Source organism: Syngnathus scovelli, chromosome 6 (assembly GCF_024217435.2).
Source record: "Syngnathus scovelli strain Florida chromosome 6, RoL_Ssco_1.2, whole genome shotgun sequence".
Classification (NCBI taxonomy): domain Eukaryota; kingdom Metazoa; phylum Chordata; class Actinopteri; order Syngnathiformes; family Syngnathidae; genus Syngnathus; species Syngnathus scovelli.
The window spans coordinates 14,147,915-14,173,140 of record NC_090852.1 but is presented as its reverse complement, the minus strand read 5'-3'; the positions used below and the strand labels follow the sequence as shown (position 1 = coordinate 14,173,140).

The 25,226-nt window shown below is 40.0% G+C and overlaps 1 protein-coding gene across 1 annotated transcript; it reads right to left on the bottom strand.

Moving 5' to 3' along the window:
• Positions 1 to 32: 32 nt before the first annotated feature.
• On the bottom strand, positions 33 to 24,699 carry hipk3a (homeodomain interacting protein kinase 3a). The gene is made up of 18 exons (XM_049724373.2): positions 24,336 to 24,699; positions 19,483 to 20,402; positions 19,188 to 19,379; positions 18,903 to 19,084; positions 13,860 to 13,983; positions 12,419 to 12,538; positions 11,392 to 11,478; positions 11,082 to 11,266; positions 10,747 to 10,912; positions 10,518 to 10,638; positions 9,820 to 9,914; positions 9,520 to 9,677; positions 8,811 to 8,960; positions 8,029 to 8,364; positions 7,664 to 7,825; positions 7,284 to 7,555; positions 5,863 to 6,008; positions 33 to 5,264 (listed from the first exon to the last, which is right to left on the bottom strand). The coding sequence occupies exons 2-18, from the start codon at positions 20,398 to 20,400 to the stop codon at positions 4,737 to 4,739; spliced, it is 3,942 nt and encodes a 1,313-aa protein (XP_049580330.1). The 5' UTR covers positions 20,401 to 20,402; positions 24,336 to 24,699; the 3' UTR covers positions 33 to 4,736.
• Between the last annotated feature and the right edge of the window lie 527 nt (positions 24,700 to 25,226).

Sequence of the window (25,226 nt, the reverse complement as noted above, 5' to 3'; positions counted from 1 at the left end):
GGCAACATTTGTAATCAGACGAAACAAAGAAATTGAAACCAAAGATATGCTTTTTTTTTATTTCAAAGTGAACTTTGACATCATTTCATAATTTGACACTCACCAATAAGTCACCAAGAAGGAACCCGCTTTTTGTGACTAAGTACATAATAAGGCCTGGTCACACTAAAACTTAAAACTAGAGGGGGGAGAATCGCACACATGAAACACGTGACAGCCAAACAAATTTCACTTTCCCAGTCCTCATAATGTTGTATATTGCACAGTGCAGTTGCTACATGTCAAACTAGTATAGAATTTAGGAACAGAAATGATAATCACAAAAAATGTACAATTTTCAACGGCAATGGTTTCAATTGACCAATTTTGTCAGCAAGCTGGACTAAATTCAACTATATCAATCAAATAGAGAACCGTGATACTGATTATATTGAAAAGAGTCTGAGGACTTAACTGGACATTTATGCAGCTCGATTCCCCCATAATAATAAAACCATTAAAAATATTCACACATCTATATTGAATTGAACTAGTAATTTAGACAAGTGCCAGCACAAAAGAAGAAAAATATCATGGGATTAATTTATTATTTAAGACTGTTACCCTAATTTGAAAAAAAAATAATAAACAACAACCTTGATCTGTTCAATAGATATTTATGGCTGCTTGGCTTCGTTTGCCTGCAGGAACTGTTTGACCCTCTGGTGACTGAGGATTAGTCAAGGCTAAATAATCCATCCAAAAAGGGGAGAGATTATGGGACATCACCGAGGTGGTACACGTTATCATCTCATGTGATGGCATTGATTTGACAGGGGATGCTTTGAGAATAATTGTCAATTTTTGTCTATGTGAAGCCCTTTGAGACTGCTTGTGATTTAGGGCTATACAAATAAACTTGACATGACAGAAACAACGGAAAACAGACACAAAATAAGCGCCAGCAAAGAAGGAACATACACACGAGGACAAAATTGTTAGTACCTTTCTGTTTGTTATAAATAAAACACTTATGGTAAATTAACCAATGAAAAAGAATGGATTGTGGCTCAAAAGAATTATGAAAAAAAAAATCATGAAATAGGTCTGGAATAAATGCTGGTATTCTTAATTTTGTATTTTGTTGCACAAAGACAATTACTGCAATCAAAAATTTCTGTAAATTCTGATTTTTGCACCTCAGCATCAGAATTTACACAAATCTTTTGTAAATTTTGTTTGGCCCACTGCAAACTGGTCTAGTTTCCGCAGGTTTGAAGGGTGCGTTATCTTCCTTCCACAAATGTTAAATTAGATTTAAAGACCAAGTGTGAAGTAAACTTGCCCTACCATATTTTAACAGCTAAAACCATTTCAAGCATACTTAGTTTTGTTTAACACGGCACATCGAGGTTCTGACAACAGAAATGTTTACGTTTGGATATCTCCGGTATTCTTTGGCAATGACGTCATTTCAAGTAGGCAGCCATTGAACTGAATTGTTGATTGTCCTGTTAACGGAGTTATTCTGTGAAATGCCTTGGTGCTGTAATTCATTGTCCCCATTCTTCAGGCCAACAGTTGTTTGAATGGCCAAAAGGTAATGGGGTATGTAAAGGGACTAGTTTTTTTCTCGCAAAGCAAATGAATTTCACGTGGGTGTCGACGGGTGTTCTTTGTTACAAACACTTGGAAGACCTCAATTTTCTAAACCGTTTTCCTGATGACAACGGATCTGCAAAAAGGTGGGCGTGAACATCATCACTTCTGAAAAATGTGTGATGTCTTCCCTTACCGATGACAATGTAAGACTCCAAGCCACTCTCAGTGCGAGCAGAATAAATAGAACAAGTAGCGAATGTAAAATTTAGAGCAAGGCACAGCATTGAATTTAGATGCAATCTAAAAATCTATTAAAAAAAAAAAAATCCCATAAGAAAATACACATGGACGCAGGGAGGTAGGACGTCATGACAATCGAAATAACCTTATAAGAGTATACGCATGGTGGTTAACACGTCGCCTCAAAAATCAGGATTGCGGGGTTTGATTACGACGAGGGCCTTCCTTTCTAAAGTTACCATGTTATTTCCCCACGCCGGCGTGTGTTTCCTCCAAGTGCTCCCACATTTCAAAAACATGCATGCTTTACTTTTGTATTATGTTGATTTACTTTACTTGTGACATGAAAAGAGAACATTTGTCATTTTCTGAAACTATTTCACACTTGGTCTTTAAATCAAGCCACTTTAGATTAGTCCAATGTGTTGCACTTAGCCATTGTTGGGTGTTTCTTCAACTTAAAAAAAAAAAAAGGTGAGCCATGATTTGTTTTTACTTGAGCCCTGAGCAATTCAGATATCATTTTCAGTCAAGAGTAAGTTCCCTTTAACGGTGCGCAACTAAACATTTTGTCCACGTGTGTAGTTAGTTTCCTTTGTGAGTGGATGTGTCTGTGTGACAACACACAGGCACAAAATACACGCATACTAAATTCAAACTTGGAAGAGACACACCACTGAACTGTTAAATCACTCATTTGATTTGGGATTGGTAACACAGTAGCAAATTAAAGTACATTTTATACAGGCAACAGAACAAAACAATTACAATAAATAGATGAGGGCAACTTCAACTTTGATTCATGGATAAAGCATTTTAGAAGAACCCCTGACAAAACACGAGGCCTACCTATGATAAAAGCTGCATACAAGAACCATCTATGTTCTGATCACACACATTGATCAGGTATCTTACTATCCGACAGATTTCGCTGTTTCCGCAAATACATTCAGGTGTGACAGTAAAGCTTTGCATTTGTCTAAATTCAGGTCCTACGCTTGTGAGTACTGTGCAGTGTTCTTGATGAGCGCAATAAACATGCCCTGACTTGTAGTTTCTTAGGATACTGAGTACAAAATATTGTTTTCAAACTGTCTGTGATGTCAAAGTTAGGGGTATGTCCTCTAAGAAGGAACTAGTACACGCATTTGCATGATATCAACGAGACATCCGCTGTCAGCCCGTCTGGGAAAAGGCACTAGTCGTACAGTACAAAGAATCGCAAATACAGCCCGATAAGGAAAAAGCCAAGTCACAAAACAAACTACAATAAAAATAAGTCAACACCACACTGGTTACACAAAGAGTTCATCTAAGCCTACATTTCAAGATGAAATACTGATGCTAAAAGGCCCACACATACACACACACAACAAAAACAAATTAAAAAAAGAAAAGCTCAACTATTACAGCAGTTTACAAATCACTTCAAAACATTATCGCCGGTATACAAGAGGCACTATATGTATGTGGGAGAGCATTTATACTCTATGATGCAAGTAAAAGCCACTTCTAGTCACCAGAACTACAATACAGAGAAAATCGCAGGCTTAAATGAGATTAATCTTCTAAATTCACAGCTACAAAGTGGCAGATGATCAGTACATAGCAGCGTAATATCTATACATTCCAAATGCAATTTGCCAAATAGAGTTCAGAAAAATAAAACCTCAACCTTATTTCTAAAATAGATCTCTGACAATATTTATTTCAACGTCAAACTGCAACAATTTGCTGGAGGTGAAAGAACAAAGAACATTAACTGTGCCTCCGATACATGATTGATGAACGATGTCTTTGGTGCTGATTGCCTTAAAAGACCAGCTGAACACTACTCCACACACACACACACACACACACACACACAAAAACAATGAAACCATGAAAAGAATAGCAAGGCTATACATACTCCACCCTGAAGGAATGTAACAAAACTGACGAGCTTCAACCTAGGACAGGTTGGAGGTTAAAACATACCTTTAACATCAAACAGCTCAGCAAGGATACTGTAAATAACTTGATTTTGTATTTCAAACACTGAAGCATTTAAAAAAAAAAATCTCTTTAAGGTCTCCCACTCCCAAACATCTAAAACAGCAAATCAAACTCATGGGAAAAACAAACACACATAGCAACCCAGAGACTATCTAGATTGTATTGCAGTTATAGTCAACAGTGACAATACTGTTATGAATTAAGTACTATAAGTGAGTAGAAATTGATTATCAAAATATCAAATCACTCTTTGTACACATAAAAAAATCATTCAGTCAAAGCCCTAAATGTGCAGCCTGTAGCTTAAGTAAAACCATACTCTGAGTTAGCAAGCAAACAGAACTTAAAACAATATTTAAACAAGACTCCTCCTATTTATCCCCCAAAAAAAAAGCCCACACTCCTGAAGTGACATCTTGGACTCTGCTGTTAAGGCACTCGCAGCACACACAGAGAGCCTTCAATCCAAGCATGGCTTCGACATATGTGAGTGGTGTGCACACGCTACAAGGCAACACAGATGAAAACTAAAAGTAGCGAGTGACAGATTCTCAAAGAAAACGTGATTATGTGCAAAGGACACAGCCTTAAATTTTGTTAATATGTTTTGTCTCACGCTCTCTCAATAAAGCCTGACATAATTGAACCGCTGCCAGATATGATTTTACAGGAAGTCTTTCTGAGCGCAACAATTGAATACAATGACTAACCTTCAGATTACAGAAGCAGTGAATTTAACTGTCCTCCAAAAACAAATTGAACATTATTTCGCCATCTTGCCAAATAGATAGCTTGTTTTCCTCTCCTTGTCACAAGGGTTTATTTTGTGCTCTACTGTAAGCTCTACTTTGCTGTGTCGCCCTTGGCCTTTGAGACCCACGGGGTGACCCATTGCTGGTGCTGCGGCCCTATTCGTTTCCTCAAATATAAGAGAACTGAGGATGGTGGCTGAGTTTGGTAGGACTCAGAGGGAAGCCTGTGTAGGCGGCTGGCGAAGCCATAAATGGGTGAGAAGGGGGCAGTGGCGGGGGGAAGGCGGGCTTGAACTGGTGGGGGTGGTGGACATAACCGGGTGGTTGATTTGGGTGGACTGTTGGCGAGGGGAGGAACCTGTGATAGCCAGGATGCTGAGAGTGGCTGCCGAGGCCCATGGTCACCTGGTGAACTATAGCGCCCCCTTGGGCGTGGGAGAGGCTGTAGCCGTGTTGAAGGAGAGGAGCGGGATGAGAGGCCAACATAGGGTGGGGGGCTGCGGTAAGGGGTCCGCCAGGAGGGTAAGATAACAGGGTGTGTGTGTGGGGGGCGCCTAACTTGTGCTTGGGGCTGCTGTGAGGCGGGTGGGGGAAGCTGTGTGTGTGGACAGTTGGGGGGATAAACGCGTGAGGTCGCAGTGGACCATAGTTGCCGTTCCACTCTTTGATGTTGTGGTTTGAAACAAATGGCTGGACCTAAAACAAAAAAAAAATCCAATCAGTATTGCCGGCATGAAGAGGAAATATTCTGCCAAGGAACAACAATGATACATTTCCAATGCATACAATAAGTCTAGCTCCAGTGAACCTTTGCTATATCTTGGTTTGTCTTTTGCGAACCTCGTATATCAATATCTTTTAAGCACAGGTTTAATTTTACAGTATACAGTCAAATCCAAATTTAGATTTGCGCACCCTGAGTGAGTATCGTGTAGTAAGCAAAACTCCTGACAGCATTAAGCTCCTGGATGTAGATGCATCTAGTGACAAACAGCTTGAAGCACGCATTGCCTCTGCTTTAGTTAGTAGCTTGATTGCTACATAATAGTCTCCCATTTCTTCACAAGAAGAGTAAAAAATGAATTAGGAGTACACTGTTTCAATAGATTTTCTATTTCTTTAATAAATAGATTTTTTTTTTAAGGTGTAGGGGATATACATGGTAATACATGGTTTCTATTTGTCGCCTTTTCAACTTACCGTGGCTTGGTCTGTAACATAATTCCTGCAACTAACGACGGGGGTTCACAGTAATTTTTTGCCACTTAAGTGAAACAAAAGAAGGAAACAAGACCTGTCGAAGGCTCAGTGGGTGCTGCTGCTGCAGTTTTTGTTGCCACGACATAAGCGGCGCTGATTGGAGGAGTGGGATGGAGGAGGGATTGCTCCGCTGTCCAGTAATGTTGCAGCGCCCTTTGGATCGGGACCACGACTCTGACACTTGGATAGGGAATAATTCAGTCAGACAATTACATGTAGTATATGGCTCTAAAGGTTGAAATATTCTTTACACTGCAAGAACTGCTGGTTTGAGTCAACATGACCATCAAGACTCAAGACAGGGAAAAATAAAAACAAAGGAAAATGTTCAAACAATCATGCAAAGTAATACAGTACTCATACAAACTGTAATGATATTATAATTGGAGGGCACGTTCCCATTTAGATTTCATAAGACTGATTCATTTGGTCCATTTATTTATCAGACAGCAGCCTTATGTGTGGAGTGAGAAAGTATTGATGCAAAGTTGTTTTACCTTGTGTTTTGGACAATGGAGCAAAAGTATTTAGTCGGTCAAGTTCTCTCACTTAAAATGATTAAAGAAAATGAGCTGACCGAATTTCCTAGAAGATAATCAAAATTTCTACCCATCCACCCTGGGAGGCCAGGGGCTGCTGCATATGGGCTAGGCTCCCACAAAAACACTCTTTCAAAAGAGGCAAATTGCGACCTGATTACACACCAGTGCCATTAGCCATTGTTTGCTGTATATCATGAACCTCTCCACACAAAGAGAAGCCTATTAGAGGGTGAGAAATGCATCCATCGTTCCCTCCAAGAGTTCATCCTCTTTATCAAACCTACTACAATACCATTACATATTTGTAGTAATGAATCTTGAATTGCAATATAAGGTGATATGTAATAAATAAAAAAAAAATGCAATTTTGTTTATGTTGATGAATGCTACTCTGATGGAGGGAAAGTCACTAGTTCAGCAACATTAAACTTTGCTGGTTTGGATGCATCAAGAACGACAAAGATCACGTCTCTGCGGGTCTGCAATGATCACCTGTTGGGACCATTATGGTCCACTAGAGGGCGGTAAGGCCCTACTGGTTCCTTATAGCCTGCAGAGTAGACAGCCAAAACATGCAAGTGACAGAGCTGATGACTGGCATATTGTGCACGTTTAAAAACTGCAAGGAATCAAAGCTTTCTCTTTGGTTGTAATGCTAACAGGCTCCTGACTAAAATTACAGGACAAGAAGTAGTTGCTCTTTTTTACTTATTTGACAGTTTTTTTTTTTTTAGGGATGAGTTTCTGGAGCCTCCTCCACTCTTTTGCTGCACCACAGCCTGGCTTCTGTCCCAAAGCTGGCATAATATAATATTTGATCAAAATAACTTAGCATTCTTAAAACATTTACAAGATGTAGTATTGTCAAGTATCTGTAACTTTGTAGAATTTGAATGAATGCGGCAGTACTTACCAGTTCTGTGGAAACGCTCCTGTGCTCTTTGAGTGTTGTTATTTTGGACTCTCATTGGTGGAACCACCATAGTCCTGAGCTCTCGAGGACTCCTACCCTGCACTGGAGGGGAAGGCAATCGTGGCACAGCATCAAAAGTTGGGCGGCTGTTGTGGTTACTGTTGTCAAGAAAACAATAGGGACTGCTGCCACGGGGGGATGTTGAAGTGTTGGATGCAGGGGAGCCTTCTACAGTTTCACAGCCACTCTCGTGACCATCATCTTCAGACATACTGGACACAGAAGAACAACTTAGTGCGCTCAAATGTGTGTACTTGTAATCTTGTGGAGAATGAATATTTAATACCAAAATCCCACAAATGGATAGGAAACAAACAAACCTGTTGAGTCTTTTGCGGGGTGATGCAGATGGGCTGGAGGGCAAAGAGTTGGATGCAAACGAACTGGTGCTGAGGCTACTGTCAGGACTGCTAAGGGAACACACTCTTTCCATAGTCACACTGGTGTTTCTGCATACCTCACATACACAATCCTCTTTACATCTACAGAGAGAACAAAACAGGTTATCATTTTTGAGGTCACAATTCCAGTCTGTTGTGACATTCACAGGTCAATAGGCTTGGAACTACAAAAATGGCGACAACAACTGCCTTTTATCCCACAGCCAGGTTAAATTGTTTTCCATGTTTCCGTTTCTTGGAATATATATTTTTATCAACCATTACGAATATTTAAAGATACTCACCCTCTTAGACAGCAGAGTTGTGGTTTGTCTTCTTCTACTTCTTCACCATCTATTGGTTCACTGTGGATGCTGATCACACTGGGCGTCGGGCTTGGTGTGTCATCCATGAGATGAGCGACATCTCGCCGCAGCTCTTTGTTGGGTTCATCCTCTTTGACGCAGCTCACCCCCTCTTGTGAATCATCCTCATCCAAATTCAGATGCGTTTGCTGCTGTGTTTGCACCAGAGGGACCTCCCTCTGAGATTTACTGATTCCTAACACAGCCTGACCAACAACATTGGCCATTTTGGGCGATCGACAGTGAGATGTGTAGTTAATTGGGTGGGACAGGTTCCTTTCAAAACAAGAGGGAATGCACAAGGACTTCAAGTTTAAGTTGTGTTTGAATGAAATGCCAGAGCAGAAGCATAATCAATACAGGACTTGTGCTGGCGATATGGGAAGAAAATCTATCATGATGCAATGTGCAATTACTCAAAATTCAACCACGATAATTATATTCCTCAATTATAAAATTGATATCATAAAAAAATTATCTCTAAAAAACATATTGTTTGTGTATACAAGGAAACCATCATCGAATTTCTAAAATTGCAACTTTTATTGTTTTTAAATTATTTATACATTTTGTTTGGTCTAAAATGAGAATATTAATCAATGATCATAGTATTTCAAAGCATGTTTTTTTATCTAAGGTGTGACCGCCAAATGCATTTGAAGTCTCTTCCTAAGCTGCCACCTAGACTTCTGATTCTTTACAGGACTATTGTACACACTCACCTGTTGTGATACTGCTGCCGGTTTCTTTTATTAGCCGACTGAGGCCACACAACATGCGCGACGCCGATGTTGAGAGGCTGATCCGCAGAGACAGCTGGCATGTGATTGGTCAGCAGAGGCTGTTGTATCAAGGTACTATAACGTACTTTCCTGTGTTAGTGAAAAATAGAGTCATCATGAAGACAAAGCAAAATACTTTTTAGTGATATGCTGCTGGAGCTATTAAACGCAGATTTATCAATACACACAGCCCATAAGAATTTCTTAACTGGTCATTCAGTGGTTTTCATTTCAGAAACGAGAAAAGCATTGCATCCCATCGATCATGTTCCAATACACAAAAGGTTGCAATTTTGTCTATATTGAAAATGCAAAATTTGTGTACTAACTTACAAAAAGTTCCGAGTTGCGAATTTGCACCGTGACGGATTAAGAACTGAATCACTGCCAGAGAAAGCAACTAAAAAAATAATGCTGAAAGAATGGAATGGGAATTAATTGACAAAGGAAGCCCTAAAACTAGTTGACTTTTTAAAATGATGGGCTATTTTTTTTCCCACACTGCCTGCAAATGATGACATTTTTCTGGCCCTGCAGTAAAAAAAAAAAATTATCCTGCAATGTCATGACCAGGGAGTAAACATTAACATTTCGCTTCCTATGCATGCTGTGTTAATAGGGAGATATAAGGGAGAAACTTGCAACTAACCCCCACTCGCTGATTCTTGGGGCGCAAACTGTAGTGTCATTGGTAAGGGACGCTGTTGGTGGTGCTGGGACAGGGTGAGTTGAGGGCACACCGACTGCAGTCATCTGTGGCCAGGCTGCTTGTACCAGGAGCTGCTGACCCCGGTTAGACCAGGCTGGCTGTAAGATGAAGAGCAAATCTCAACAATCACATCAGTTATCTAGTAGAAGTAAGTAAAAAATGAATCCTCCCCAAACAACAAAAACAACCTGTTGGTGTGTAAGTATTGTGCGTTGGGTTACTGAATAGTTCCTATCTTACCTGTGTCATTACACTAGGCCTCACTTGGAGAGCCTGAAGAGGGGGAGCCTGGGGTACCATGGGAACTGAGTACCTGACTGACTGGTTATGGTTACCTAGAGAAGATCAAAAATAAAACATTCAAACTCAGTATATAGTTGTATTTCCAAATGATCTATTAGGGCTGACACGGTTCATCGTATTGCTGTTTCAAATAGAAACGATCATTAATACTTTTATTGACTGCATAAGCAATGATCAAAATGCTCCAAATTTGCTTTTCAAGTGTACTCTGTGATTTGTTGGTGTGCTGCAGTCTGTCTGGTTATCCAAATACTGCAAATACAAGTTATCAAAGAAACATCACCTTTACTCCGTATATCTATTTGTGCTCCTTCATTTGCGTCATCTGCTCAGCTTTACGTCAGTCAGTCACATTCACATTCTTTAGAAGAATGAGGCCACAGTATGTTGGGACATGCTTGGATTTTTTTTTTTTTCTTACGCAAATCGTATTGATTTTTTAATGTGCAAAACAGGGCTCGGGTTGCTGCTTTTATACTTTTGGTATTCCAAATAAAACATTAAAATGCTCTATTTGGGTCACCGGATGCATTCTTTTGGTTTAAACTTCAGCAAATATAATGATAATACTGATAACTACGATAATTTTTTTCACATTATTAATAATAAGATGATTTTAATAGTTGAATCTCTACCTTGAATGTTGGCTGGACAAAGGAGAATGGGAGGGAAGGAGTCGTTGCATCCAAACTGAGCGTTTCTTGCTGTTAGAGCAATCCCTGGATGCAGCACTGAAGGAGCTGATTGCGTAATATGCTGTATCGCAAAAAAAAAAAAAAAAAAAAAAAGGCCAGTAAACTGGTGTCGGTGTTAATTTTGGTGACCGAATCAAATGATTAGCACAGACAAAATGCAAGACTTCACCTGAGTGTGAACTGGTATGTTGTTGTAGGCTAGAGGGAGACCAGAGGAAGTAGTGGGACCAACAGGTGGTCTGGAGAAATGGATGGTGTTCTGGTTGAGCGCATCAAAAACTGTACTGTTAGGGCGGCCGTGGCACATGTCCATGATGCGAAAAGACGACTGCACACTAAAGTGAATAAAGCATCGTAGTGATTGCCTGAAGTGGGTAATCTACACAACGATCCAAATACACTGTAACAATGAGAAATACCTTCACACATACTCATAAGGGGAACAACACAACAATATCCAAAATTTGAACATGACACTGTCAGAGTCAGTTATCAAAGGCTTACTGGTTACTATGTGGCTGGTCCAACAGATGAGTCATGGTGAGGAATGGATGATTGAGGACATTGGAGGGAACAGTTCTGTCCTCTGCATCTATCAGCAGCATGCTTTTCAGTAGAGAGACAAACTCTTTCCTGTCGGTTTTCTCTGCCTGCATGTCACTGCTGTCAGGACTCAACACAAAGTTCACCTGAAAGGAGAAAACAGGAAAACATTCAGGGAAAATGCTTATGGCTATTTTGAGCGAGGATCTATTGTTAGAACCTTACTTGATCCCCTACGAACGAACACATGAACATCTCTGTTTAAACTTACGTGTGCAATGTCATCTAGACAGCTGAATATGTATTTTCTGGCTTCTTTGGATTTAAGTCCAGTCTCTTTCTCATGCTCTTCTGTTGTCTAGGAGAGGGATACATAAAAAGATAAAAAAGAAATATTTGAAAAAGAAAAAAAATAAATAATTACACAAGTGCCACCATTTATAGTGTCTGATTAAGTTTGTACTGCTGGGTCTAAATAATGGCAATTTGTAAATGCATATCAAGCCAGACTGTCATTTTTTTTAAAAACTTCATGTGAAAAAAACAGTGAGACGAGTGATTCGTGTTTAGCGGTGCTGTATCCTGTTTTTGCTTTTTATGTGCTAATTTTAAAAACAAAGTTCAAATTTTGACTATAAAATGTGCTTTCGACACAAGTGTGCAGTGCTTCTCAAATCGTGTCCTAATAAAGAAAATAGGGTGCAATGCTTTGGGAAATGTGAGCTATTTTAGAAAAAGTATATTTGTTGTGAAGCTCAAATTTCGAGCAAGTAGACAGTTTTAATTAAAAATGTGGCTAAATGATTCATCAATTATGTCATAATTGCCATAAATATGACAAATAATTATATCCCCTTTGTTGTGTTCATTATAGACCGCGTTATCTTTCTGAAGCAAACTGTATGTTCCTAGACTGAGATTGTGAAATGTGTGGCAGCCCTAAAAAGGAAACAGTGGATGTAATAACTTGGAAAACCAGGCTCGCTCAGATTCATCGCTTAAAAAAACGCCTCCAACTATCAGCCAATTGGATAAAAGTGATGTCACAGCGCTCTTTGGCCTGAGTTCTGCAACTAGGTTAGAGTTCTGAGGGAGGAGCTTGTCTATCATCACTGCATGGCCTAAAAAAAAAAAAAAAAAGTGTAATGGAATGGCGACCACACAGGGCGAAACCAGGCTGTTTCGTGGTCAAACCAGTAGAACAGAAAATAGACATTTGAAAGCACAGAGTTAAGTTTGGTTGAAATTGACTATATGACAGCACTCTATAGAACATGATACAAGGTGGAATTATGTACTTTAAGTCTCCAGGAAGGGTAAGGCGATTCTGATTCTTTACGGAAGAAACGAGTAGTCTTGGTGCCTTTGTTGAGCAGGTGTTCTGCAGGTAGGCCTTGGGTTTGAGAGATGTAGCGGATCTGAGAAAGTAAAAAAAAAAAAGAAAAAGAGAGAGAATGTTTGTCATGACAAAAACACCTGAATTGAAGTTTGGGGCGATGTCATCAAAAATGACTAATAGTAGCCAATGTTAAAGACAAACAGACATCAAAATATTGCAATATAAATAAAGATAATAGTAAGCCATTGGGTACAAACACTGGTTTTCTGAATATGCTGTTTTTATCTTCACAACACACAATGACTTTAAGGAACACTGGACTCAGACGCTCAAAAGATAACTGTGTCCCTACACGCTTCATGATCAAGATCACGATTATAAGTATATTTTATTGTGGCCAGTGATCAGCAACGAGCTGTGGCTTGGGTGGGGGTGGGGGGGGGGGGGGGGGGCAGCATACTTAGGGGCTCAGAGCACAAGTGTAAGCGGGTCCTGGCATGTTGGTGACTGATGAAAGGAAATAGATAGCCGTGACAGGGCACTTTAGCTGCAGAGTGGCTGCTCATTTCTCTAAAATCAGCCACTGAGAGGATAGTCCTTTTAATGGTAAATGGACTGCACTTATATAGCACTTTTATTTTCACCCCATGATGCCCAAAAGCGCTTTACAATGCCTCACATTCACACACACACACATTCAAACATCAATGGGAGGCTGCTGGCACTTGTACTCTGAGCCCCTATGCTTCCTCAGTATCGAAGTTGGTCTTATGGGCATGCCAGGAGTTGCTTACACTTGCAGTGTGACCCCCTAAGTATGCTGCCCATACAAGACGCTGCCAGGGAGCAAATTGGGGTTCAGTGTCTTGCTCAAGGACACTTCGATATGGTCACCAGGGTTAAGGATCGAGCCCACAACCTTAGAGTTGAGAGGTGAACACTGTACCACTGAGCCCACTTTTAATATGTTGAAGTAGAGATGTCCATATAAATATTTGTGTCAACTGATAGCTGCCTTTGGACATTTTAAGCGATAGTCCACAATGATTTCCAATGGGGAAATTGTGATCTTTTCCTTTCGTAACATCATGAATGAATGAATGAATGAAGTAGTTAATTCATGAATTTGTTTCAGACATGTAAACAATAAATCAAAGTGTCATGGAAATTATGACTTTGTATAAGTCCTAGATACAAACAAAATACAATATACAACACATACGTAGCAGAGTTTACACGTCTGAAAAGAAGTGGGAAGAAGTAGCACTTATTTAATCCCACTCCCTATGCAATATAAAACTTTACATTTTTAATCTAATATATAATATAATTATGTATAATCATATTTCAAAATCATATCATAAAATATAACATGAATGTGTGTTAGTGAAGAATGTCACCTGGTCGTATTCCAAAGCACCGGGGTAGAGTGGCCAGCCCAAGAATAGCTCTGCTATAACACATCCCAATGACCACATATCAATAGCTTCACAAAATGGCAGGCCCAAAATAATCTCTGGAGCTCTGAAAAGGAAACACACAAAAAAAACCAGTCATTAACAGGTTACACCGCAGAGCTGCTCTCAACAGATCAAGTAGAGGGATCCACGCGGTCATCTTACAGAATCTATCAACAATCTTTGCATGGCATTACTTGTTGGTTATTGGTCAACTTGTAAGCCAAGTATCTAAAGAACCTGCTCAGTGAGAGTGAAATGGATTCTTATATGCCTCACAGTGCACATGTAAATGATTCAGAATACATTTTTATTTTCAATAAATAAAGTAATACTGGTCAACAAAAAAGAAAATTGCAAATGCAGAGGTGCAATGCCCGATATGGAGTCAATATAACATACGTTGGGTAACAATCTTTTTTTCCAGGCTATTTGCCCTGAAAGAGAGAACAGTCATTTCCTAACAATTCCTTAACAGGAAGAAGTTAAGATTATGCAATATATCAATGATGCAAAGTCTTTCTTCCTTCATTCCAATGTGCATTGTCTAGTGTTATGGTCAACAAGGAAGAATCTCACCAAAAATTATTTCTTAAACAACTGCAGCATTTATTACTGTTATGGCTCGTCGTAGAGCAGGACAGCATTCATTCAATACCCTAATTAATTGCCAACTACCCCACAAACAGATGACACAAATGTGTCTAGTTTTGATTAAGACTTTGGTTTGTCTTGTGCTACTTTCCTTTGCACTATTTAAACATTTTGTTCGGAAATCTGAGACATGAAAAAAAAAATCCTCCCATATTTGCTGGAAAACTGTTGTGTTCAGGTCAAAGAAATAAATGTATAACTTTTCAAATAGTTGTGCTCTTTTTGTTAGGTTAAAGTCATTTATGTTGTTTATTTGTCTGCATCTACAATGTCCTGTTTTATTGGCATTCCATAAATGCACCATCGCACGTTCTAGCATGCTATTTAGACTAGCACGCTTGCAAATACAAATGAGTATCATGTCAGTGCGGTTTGTATTGATAACTTAAAATTTGAACACAGCTGTTTCAATTACAGCTGTGTCATACATGATTGTGTATGACACTGATGCTTAATCATCTCCGTTTTGAGTTCTTTTCTGCCCTCTAGTGACATTACACACAATTCAATTTTCTGGGGAGAGGTGTGGAATAATCAATTATTTGCAGCGTGGCTTGGTCCCTATCTCCACTGTCTTGGGCCACTGAAACTGTGCGCAGAAATGAACAAGAGGATATGGAGTGTAGAAGCAAGAGGCAAAGAAGAGGAAAATTAAACTAGGACTCCAGTGTGGGTTTGAGGGGAAATCCAGAAGGCTTCTTTACAGGACAAAAGCAAACTCGTATGATGGAACAGTGGAAGCATTGTCAGCATGATTCAGACCTAAAACTCAGAGTAGACCTGTCCTAAAACATCACCTCTTGTGATCAGAGAGGATCTGTCGTCACCTGCTATCTTCCTTTCCACCCGATATGCTTGGCTGAATTATTTACATAGCCCAGTGCTCCATTTACATTGTGTGAGTTGTCTTTACAACACTAATCCCCAAAAGATACTATCATCACTTCTGCTATGGCATGCAAGGAAGAGATAATTCATGAAAAAATTAAAACATCGATTTGCGTTGCGTTGTCCTCAAAAACAAAACAAACCTTTTGAAAGTACATGCACTGATCTGAAAAAAATAAAAATGCGAGTGGAGTTTACACAGCATGCCCGCGTGACATTAGCTGACGCTAACTTGTCGTGCAGCCACCAGATCATGGAATCATGTGACCCGTGTTGACGTGTCGAAGGTGTTCATATACGTGACTGCCCGACAGCTGCAATATGTCCCTGCCACATTACGCCGACAGACTAACATCGACATATCTTTTTATTGGTTAAGACAAGGGACTCTCGTTTTCCTCTGTGTTGAGCATTCCTAATGCGGTGATCACAACAGGCATCCTCAGTTGGACTTTGAATCATTTGGTTTTATTTGAGCTATGCCGGTCATAATTCATTGAAAGAACTCGCCCGCTTGTGTAGAGCGATATAGTTGCTAGGCAACGGTTGATCAACACTCACTGACGATGCATGTTGCAACAGCTCCAAAAATACTTTCACTCATATGCGCAGTGATCTGATTAAATGACTTTTTTTGATTCATCAAATATAGAGCGTAAACATCCGGCTTCAAAGTAGGCTGTTAGGTAAGCAGCGCACACGTCACTATCGTAAGTCAGTATAACTTGCGGATTCCACCACGCATGTTAATTTTACATTTTAGGTTTGCTATACACATTTTGTAAATAAATATCTATGGAAATAATATCTCTTATGAATACTCAATCTAGAAATTTGGGTCAATCATGGACTTCATTGCGTCACTCCAGTATGGTTGGAGTGCACAACATTCCACAGTATGCAATGTGGGTGTGTCTGGATGGGAGAACATTCAAAGTCCGCAAGCCTGTTGCGTAAATAAATGGCAACAAAACACGGCACACACGAGGCGCCATCAGCCCTCGTCGCCACCCACGCCCTGTTTTTTTCCCTCATGTGCAAAGACATTTTTGGAGCGTGGATGGCGTTGCACCATCGAAGCTGAATACCAAACATGCTTGATAATTTCGGCAATAATTGCGCACAAGAGCCAACTGGGCAAAGCTATGGGCACATACGCTCTTCATATACCAAATATGGCGGCACCCTGTAAACACCTTTGGGAGGCTAGGCTCTCCTAGAGGAAAAATTAGTTGGCAAGAATACATTTTCCTATATGCTGTCAGGTCCCCATAATATAAGGACAAGACCAAAAAGGGACAAGGCGACAATATCTCTTTCATTTTGAGCTCACTTGAATCTGGCTCGGAGGTTGCCGTCTTAAATTGTCGCATGATCCCAAACACGTGCTCAACGCAACTTTAAGCAGCTACGCCAATGGCACCGAGTGTGCTGAGAACATCACCATCAGCTCTCGGGCGCCAACCACGCTTGGCGCGTGTCAAAATATGATTTGTGACCCCTGTGCAATCTGAGGCGAGCATGCACACAAGGTCGTCCATCATGGATCACTCATGATAAGTTTGCGCTAACCTTTGTCTTGGGAAAAAAACATTACAAGAATATCTATCAGTTAACATCTTAAAATGTGTTTCTCTACTTTTAGTAAGATGGTTTGAGTTAGGTAGTATTTTAGCCTAACTTCAATTTCTTTAGTGTATTCTTTTAATAGAATGTCATGTTTTTAAAAAAAAGGAAACTATATTCATGCAAGGGCACCTCGTAATAATGTATTATATAAATGTAATATTTTCTAATCTCCACTGATAGCGGTATCGTGACATAGTGCACTTGTCTGTTACGTTCAAGCACTTTAGGGAACCAGGCAAGTCATTTTACATATATGTATGGGCTGTTGACTTTTTATAGGTCATTGAGTAACCTGCAAGAAATATTCAGACTTTGGGGCTGATGAGCACACACAGGAATGTCAATTTTTTTTTTTTTTTTCTTGGATCGAAATATGGGTTTTCACATACCAGCATGCTCTTCAGCAGACTGCGCCCGACGTGACCTCCCCCCTCACCAACCCCCAAAATTGTCCCCTTTTCACTGAGCAATGGTATTAGCGATGCTGTCATTGCTCAACTTGCAAGCGGAAACAAATTCAAGTGCCACAAAAAAGCTGCATATTATGCAACAACTCAAGCCTTACGCTCACCCGTCTTAGATTTGTGAGTCTGGTTTTCACCGATACGGACAGTACGCTTTCCAGTTTGCATTTTTGACAAAACAAGTCAATTATATATATATATATATATATATATATATATATATATATATATATATATATATATATATATATATATATATATATATATATATATATATATATATATATATATAGTGCAAAAATGTGTTTACTTAAGATATTGAGAATGCTTTTCTCTTAAGTCAACAAGTAATAACGTTCAGAAGAAAGCCAAATTATGGGTTTTGCCACCATGCACAAACACTGTAAAAGAATGTTGCACAAGAGGAAGCAATAGTTTACATGCTCCAAAACAATGTACTTGCTAAGACTTGTTGGGGAGAGCATAAGTGAATAGAACGGTTTGACTGTTGTAGCAGAAATACTTTACATATTACATAAACAGTACAGAAATACTGCACAAACCGGTACACTTTCTTTTAAATAGAAGAACTTTGAGGTTAAGGAGAATATGCACAAGAAATTGATTCATAGTTATGTTTCTCATAATCAATCATAATCTCCCTGTGTTACGTAAAAGTAAATACAAGGTGGGACTTGTTGAAAGCGGATGAGACTTGAGTACATAAATTCAGGCAATGCAAACGTACAAGACAGAGCAGGGGAGTAGCAAGAGCAAAAGACCGAGCGAGACTGCAAAGTATCCAGTAATATTTGTGCAATGCATGTAGGTTCATCTAGGTTCATTGATATTTCCAGAATACTGCAGTATGTACAATGTGGCTACATTTGCGCTGTCACCCACCTTCAATCAAAAACAGCTTTTATTGGCACAACAAAACATCATCACATTGCAATATTGTTCAAATTAGTCAACTCTTCTTTATGTTCACTAGTACTGAACGACGAAGGAAAAAAAAATTGTAGATATCTTTGCATTTCATTGCATTGCCTCCTCAGTGAAAGCTCTACCATTATTATTACTGAGGTAGTTTGTCACTACGGCGGAGAAGGTCCGCATCACACTGTTCGTTGCTGCTGCTGCGGACACTTATATACATGATATGATCTAATGTAGTCGCATTGCTGCAGCACCAGCTAATTTAGTGCCTAGCAGTCGCAGTGCTAAGCAGCCATGGAAGAAAAGGCTTCTGGGGGTATGGGTGACAGTGTGACGTAGATGCTACGCTGGTTAGTGTGAATTTGTCATTAACAACCGATGTTAAATGTGGGCGAAAAGTGCATGATGTTACCTGTAGTATCTGGACTGCAGGTAGGTTGAGCAGACTGCCTTTGAGGTGTGGCTGGCGGACCCAAAGTCAATAACCTTAACTCTGTATGGCTGCCTGGATGGGTCTATGAGCATGATGTTCTCAGGCTTCAGGTCAGCATGAATCAAACCCAGGGATTTCAGTTTCTTTAACGCTGTTGCTACCTGCAAAAAAAAAAAAAATGGCTCGACTTTTACTTTGAATTCCAGGCTGTGATTACTTATTTTCATGCATTCTTTTAAACTGGCTTAAGTGCGTCTGCATTACCTGCAGCAATATAGGCCTGATGATTTTGAGTGGCAGTGGGCTGAACTTGTTCTGCTTAAGGAAGTCATACAGGTTTTGTTCGAGCATCTCAAACACCAGACAGGTGTGATTGCGGTGCTGAAAGCACTCGAGTGCGCGCACCACATTGTGCTCATCCGCGTTCTCACTGCTCAACCGAGCAAGGATCTCCACCTGTAAACAAAATGGCATGATGTCAAGTCCACATTAATACATTTAGAAACTATGTATGTGCTCCTAAAATGTGTGAAAATAGTTACATACAACGAACACTAACCTCAATTTGTCCCTGACGTGCATACGACGGGTGGTTCTTCAGTATTTTGACAGCCACCACTTCGTTCGTTCCCCTCTTCCAGCACTTCACCACCTGACCAAAGGTGCCACGTCCGAGGAAATCCAACACTTCATAGCTGTGTTTCGCTGAGCAGAGAACCTCATGCTGAACTAACTGATAGTCCCCATCTCCTGTTCCTGATCTGTTTGTGGTAGCCATCGCCCCAGTAGTGACGTTAGACCTGATTTTTTTCCCATTGGATTCATTCCCAATGCCAACCGATTCTCCAACCTTGTCTTGAGAAGGCAGTGCCCCCTTACTTGCTCCTTTAGCAACATTATGATTCCCCGTTTGCAACATTATAGTAGGAGCCGGCAATGAAGGTAGCTCTGATGCCTCCTCCACTATCTGCATGGTTCCAACAGAGCTGTTATCCTGCCGCGGTTGTACAACTTCACCTCTCTTCTGTTTGCATCTCTGGATCACACCTGAGTCTGAGTTGACATGTCCACCGCCTCCTTCGCTTGTGCCCCTTTCTTCTTCAAATAGCCTCCTTTCCTGAGGACCTTTGTTCCCACAATGAGACCCCTGAGCTTTGATTCCAACAAGGCTTTCTTCTCTCCTCTCTACAGTTTGCGATCCCAATGGGTGAGGCCTACTCTCCTCACCCTCTTCAATTGTTGTTGCCCAGTGCAGTCTTTCCAAGTCATCAACTGTTGATGGGAATACGTTGTTCGGGTGGGCGATTCCGTAGTTGACTCCGATCACATAGGTTTTAGGTGGGGGTGATATGGGAAAGGCTTTGGTGGCGTTATTACTGTGATGGGCTTCCCCTGTGTGTTTGCTGTTACTGGTTCCTAAGGCACTTGTTTGAGCTGAGTGCAAGTGTGATGGCTGAATCAAGACATGTGAGGCCATACCTGAAAAGACAAACGTCAACAAAATCAGTCACATTGAGTCCATCAATTACTTTGGGGAGGGTAATGATTATTTTGTAAAAGAATGCAAAGGCCAGGGACAACAAAAAAAATCACTGGCTTGGGGTCAGAGCAGGTATGCCAATAAGAATTTTGATGCGTATCCTTTCTTGCTGTCAAGGCTAACCGGCAATCACGGTGCTGCTGTCTGATTTAGTAATATTAGGTTATTACCAGCTGCTGCAGCCAAAAATAGTCTGGTTATACTACTAAATTACGACTAAATGAAGTGCTTGGATGATCGATTACACATTTCACAAATGTTTGACTGGAGTTGTGTTAAAGCGAAGACCATCCGAGTTTGAACAGGCAAATTAAAAAGTAAGTAATCAGTAATAGAGTGGTCGTCTCCCAACCTAGACGTTGGTTGTTCGATCCCAAGCCAACGTGACCGTGTTGAAGTGTCCTTGAGGAAGACATTCAACCCCTAGTTGCTTCTGATGAAATGTCACCAGTAGGTGAAAGCACTATACAAGTCGTCCATTTACCATTTACTCTTGAGGTCTGCAAAATAAATATTCTAAAAATTTACATAACAGCATATCTTACTTTTTTTAATCAATTTAGCTTCTTCTAGACAAGAAACTTGTTTAATGTTATGCACAATATGAATTTAAAAAATGTGGATTCTATTAAAAAAAAAAATGCTCATTTGTTAAATATTTATTGTTTACGCAACATTTTTTCAGGCCGCTGCACAAAACTGCACAAATTTGAAAGCTGCTCCTTAAATGAAGTGATTCACAAAATTGCTCTGCAAATATATATATTTAAGACTTGTAGTTTAATCCATAATTTCAATGTTATTTTAGCAAATGTTTTGACACTGGTCATTTGTACGCTATTAAAAACTACAACTACAATTACACAAACCCTATCTAAAAGGGTGAGCCAACATGGTGCTCTAAGAGGTAAGAGGAACGAGTGCACTGTAATAGAAGATGAGGGAAGCCTGTTGTAATGTAGCGGGTCAGTTGCACACCGAGTAGAACTGCAGAGCAAGCAGGATACAAGGAAACGGCACACCATAAGGCTGTATATGACAAATTAAACCAGAATAAACTTCAGATTCTCAACGACAAATCATTCCAAAAAAATACTCAGCATACACATAGTCATTTGGCTCTTCATACTAGAAATCTGGAGGGTTTTAATTCAAAACGATTTGACATTAGTCTTCTTGCAACTATGCAGTGCTAAAATTAAAATAACTTGCTGACCAATCACAGCAGCAGCAACACTGGAACACGGCACAAGTGCGTCATCAAGGCAAATAGCAAGCCCCGGCCGGAACTGGAATTGAAGACATCAATCCTAGCCATGAGGTATTTTTGTAAAATGTGTAAAATATCTAAGTTAAATGCATTCAATAATTGGGTTAAGACAAAATTGGGTAATCCAGCGCTCTTATTTGAAATTTAAAAGGCCCGAATAAGGGCATCTTGAGGTTTTTTCATGCGTTTACGTGGACTTGAAAAACTCGAATACTGCCAATACTTGGGTTTTGTAAGGGTTATTTACTGCAGGTAAACACAATCACTGCTTGAATTGAAATGCCTGCAGGGAGCCAGTGGCTTTTCCCAACGACTAAAAGAGTCACACACAGGCTCAGACAGGTAGATTGGGTGTGCTTCAAAAAACACCTGACTAAACAACAGACGTTGGCTTTATGAATACAGTTTTAATGTTTTCTCACATAGTGACAAACGATAGGAGCTCTGCTGAATATAAAAAGTCTGATTTTTGTGATGAACAAAATGGGACCAAGATAAATCATTTCAAACTGTTTTCCATCCGAAGCCCTGTGAGACGTTTCTGTGAAGAAGGACTGTATAAATAGATTTGACTTGACTTTTGCCGATGGCCTCTTAGTAGCCCTCCAAACCATTTTTTTCCTGATAGTTTTCATTTTAAAGGGATATCTAGCCAGTCTAGCTCTTGGCAATGTCACTGAGGTGCCATATTTTCTCCACCTGATGATGACTGTCTTCACTGTGATGCATTCTATATTTAATGCCTTGAAAATCTTTCCAATGACAATGTGCTACCATGATGCTGTGATGTGATTCTGTTTGCCAAACCCGGACCCTAAGTCATGCTTTGTGCTTTAATATGCAACTTCAAAAATGTCAGGGAAAGCATATTTGATTATAATTTTAGGTCACCATTTTTTTTATTATATGAAATACGTGTACTATATTACCGTATAACTAAGATTGAACAGTTGCAAGATCTGAAAACAGAAAAACAACATAAAATGAAATAGCACTTACGTGTCCCCATGCTAACAGGTTAGAAGAAAAGCCAACTCTAATTATCTTCATTTCTACTATGCTAGCTTTATGTTTAACGACATTGATAGTGCTGACTCATTGGAAGCGGCACACACCTCTCACTGTCTCAACTGCGACTTCATAAACAAGTTGGCACATAAACTAAGGCTAATAAGTCCAAGCCATTTGTTTCTAACTGACAATGTTGGACACTGACCCAGTTTTATTTTTTGGGGTAATTAGAGAAAGCATTGATTTTGCAGGACACGTTAATTGAGCCTCAAACCCTGTACGTTCACGCGCTTGGTCATCCTACACCTAAGCCTAGACGAGTCCAGCTCTTCTTACTATACTGTCTTAGTAAAGCAACAGTAATCAGTGCAATCTTGCCTTTCTGGAAGGTAAACTGTGGAGAATAAATGTGACATGCAAGAAAAAAAAAAAAATACTCCAATTGGTTTCAGAGAGCATAAAGTGTTGGATGGACCGTGGTACCTTTACTAACAAGTTTGATGTATTAGAGGCTTTATGGTGCATGGTTTGACCAATCATTAATAGTTTCAGATGTCTGATGCTGACCTCAGAGTAACATTTTGTCTGAAGAACAAAGGATTTGACCAACTTCATGGAACAGATCCTTTCACTCTACACGGGAAGCGACACACGAGTGACGAATAAAAGACAGTGCTTCTAAGGTGGCAACGACTTATTTTTAACTCCATCCACCTTCTACACCCACAGCTGCAGGTCTGGAAAAGTATTAATAGCGACCTGATGCAACAGACTAAGCAAGCAGTAATGCAAAGAAGCCATGTGGCTTCGAAGGATCAACTATTTCACCTTGTGTGTCCTTGCCATACGGCCATGTCTACCATAACTTTGAGGACCACTTGCTTATTCCCTCATTCACACATGCACGCGCGCACACACACAAACATATCCCTTGTCTGCTACAGAGGTAGCCTGATCCCCCACAGCTTGGTGACCAGATCCACTCCTGAAATGGAGAGCCACGTATCACAGCGAGTACTTGTAGAGATGAACACATGTCAAAGAATACCAGCTGCACACGCAGTTTGTTCCTGATCAATTTAGGACACAGTAACCATATGGAAAAGATGGTGTTTGTGTGTTTGAAGGGGGAGGACGGCAACAGTCTGCACACCTGCTGAGACTCAGACGCGTGAAATAATAAAGTTTGAGTGTTACTTCAATGATTTGAAAGCAGATTGAACCCTTTCGTACCTATGTACAGTATGCACTGTACTTTGAGTTACGTGAGCAGCTCGTGTTGCATAATACGAAGCTATTCTTTACAGTTCATTCCAAAGTTAGTTCGCGATCATTTTTGCGACTACAAAGTTTTTTTTTTTCAGCTCGAACTACCCAAATAAATAAACAAACAAAGTGAACATCTTTAGCCGTATTTAGATGACGGCAAGCGGTTCGTGTCAAAGCTAGCCTGCTACCACAAACACAACGAACTTGGCTAAGCTTATTTGTTAGCAAACAAGCCAGCAATGGGCGAAGTCATTTCGGTGCACTAGTAAAAAGATAAAATATCATAAATACGATACAGTTTTATTCACAGTAGATGACTTACCTTCAGTAAGACCCGTATACCGAATAAGTCATCGCGTGAAAGAGGCTCGCAGCGAGAAGCAACGCCACCGTCAAACCCTGCATCGGTGTTGCTGCTGCTACTACTGCCATCTTGTTCGACGTCGAGAACCGCTCACTGACTTTTTGCACATTTGAAGCTCCGAATAAAAACTAATAACTAGTAGTTACCAGGGCCGGCCATGACCCGTGATTTCTAGATACGTCCCGCGTTTCGTCGAATGTTGCTTTTAGGTCTGCTCAGGGCGAAAAATCGGCCTTTCTAAACTTCTGCATAATAATACGCCTTGTGGCTGACACACGTAGGGGCTGCTGCTAGCTGTTGCTTCCTCGCATGTGTGGAATGTCGGGTAAGGGGGAGGAGAAGCGTCGAAGTGAAATGTCAACCAGTGACAACTGAGCTAATTTGGTAATTCAACTTTGAAACATCGTTTATTCTCAATCGATCTCAAGCTTCTTGTGTTAATTCTAAGAGGGAAGCAGCCACGCAACAAACACATTTTTCAAAGTATCCAAAAAAATCTACAATAAATAAAAGTAAATAAAAATAACTTAAGATCTATAGGGATCTATGGGAGAAGTATGCACACTCCACTTTGGTAGAAGTAGTGATGTTTGTTTTAAAAACAAAAGCCCAAAGTAGTAAATCAAGTTGTGCGCTTATGAGTACAAATTTAAAGGAGTCGAGTCAAAATCCAATAGATTACCAATTGGAAGTGGTGCTCCGCAGGGGTCGGGTCCAAAACTATTTCTTATTTATAGTAAAGCTACAATAAACACAACGGATATGTTAAAAGTTATACTGTTTGCTGATGACACAATTATTATTTGCGCAAACGTAGATTATGACAAACTAATGAGAACAGTAAAAACA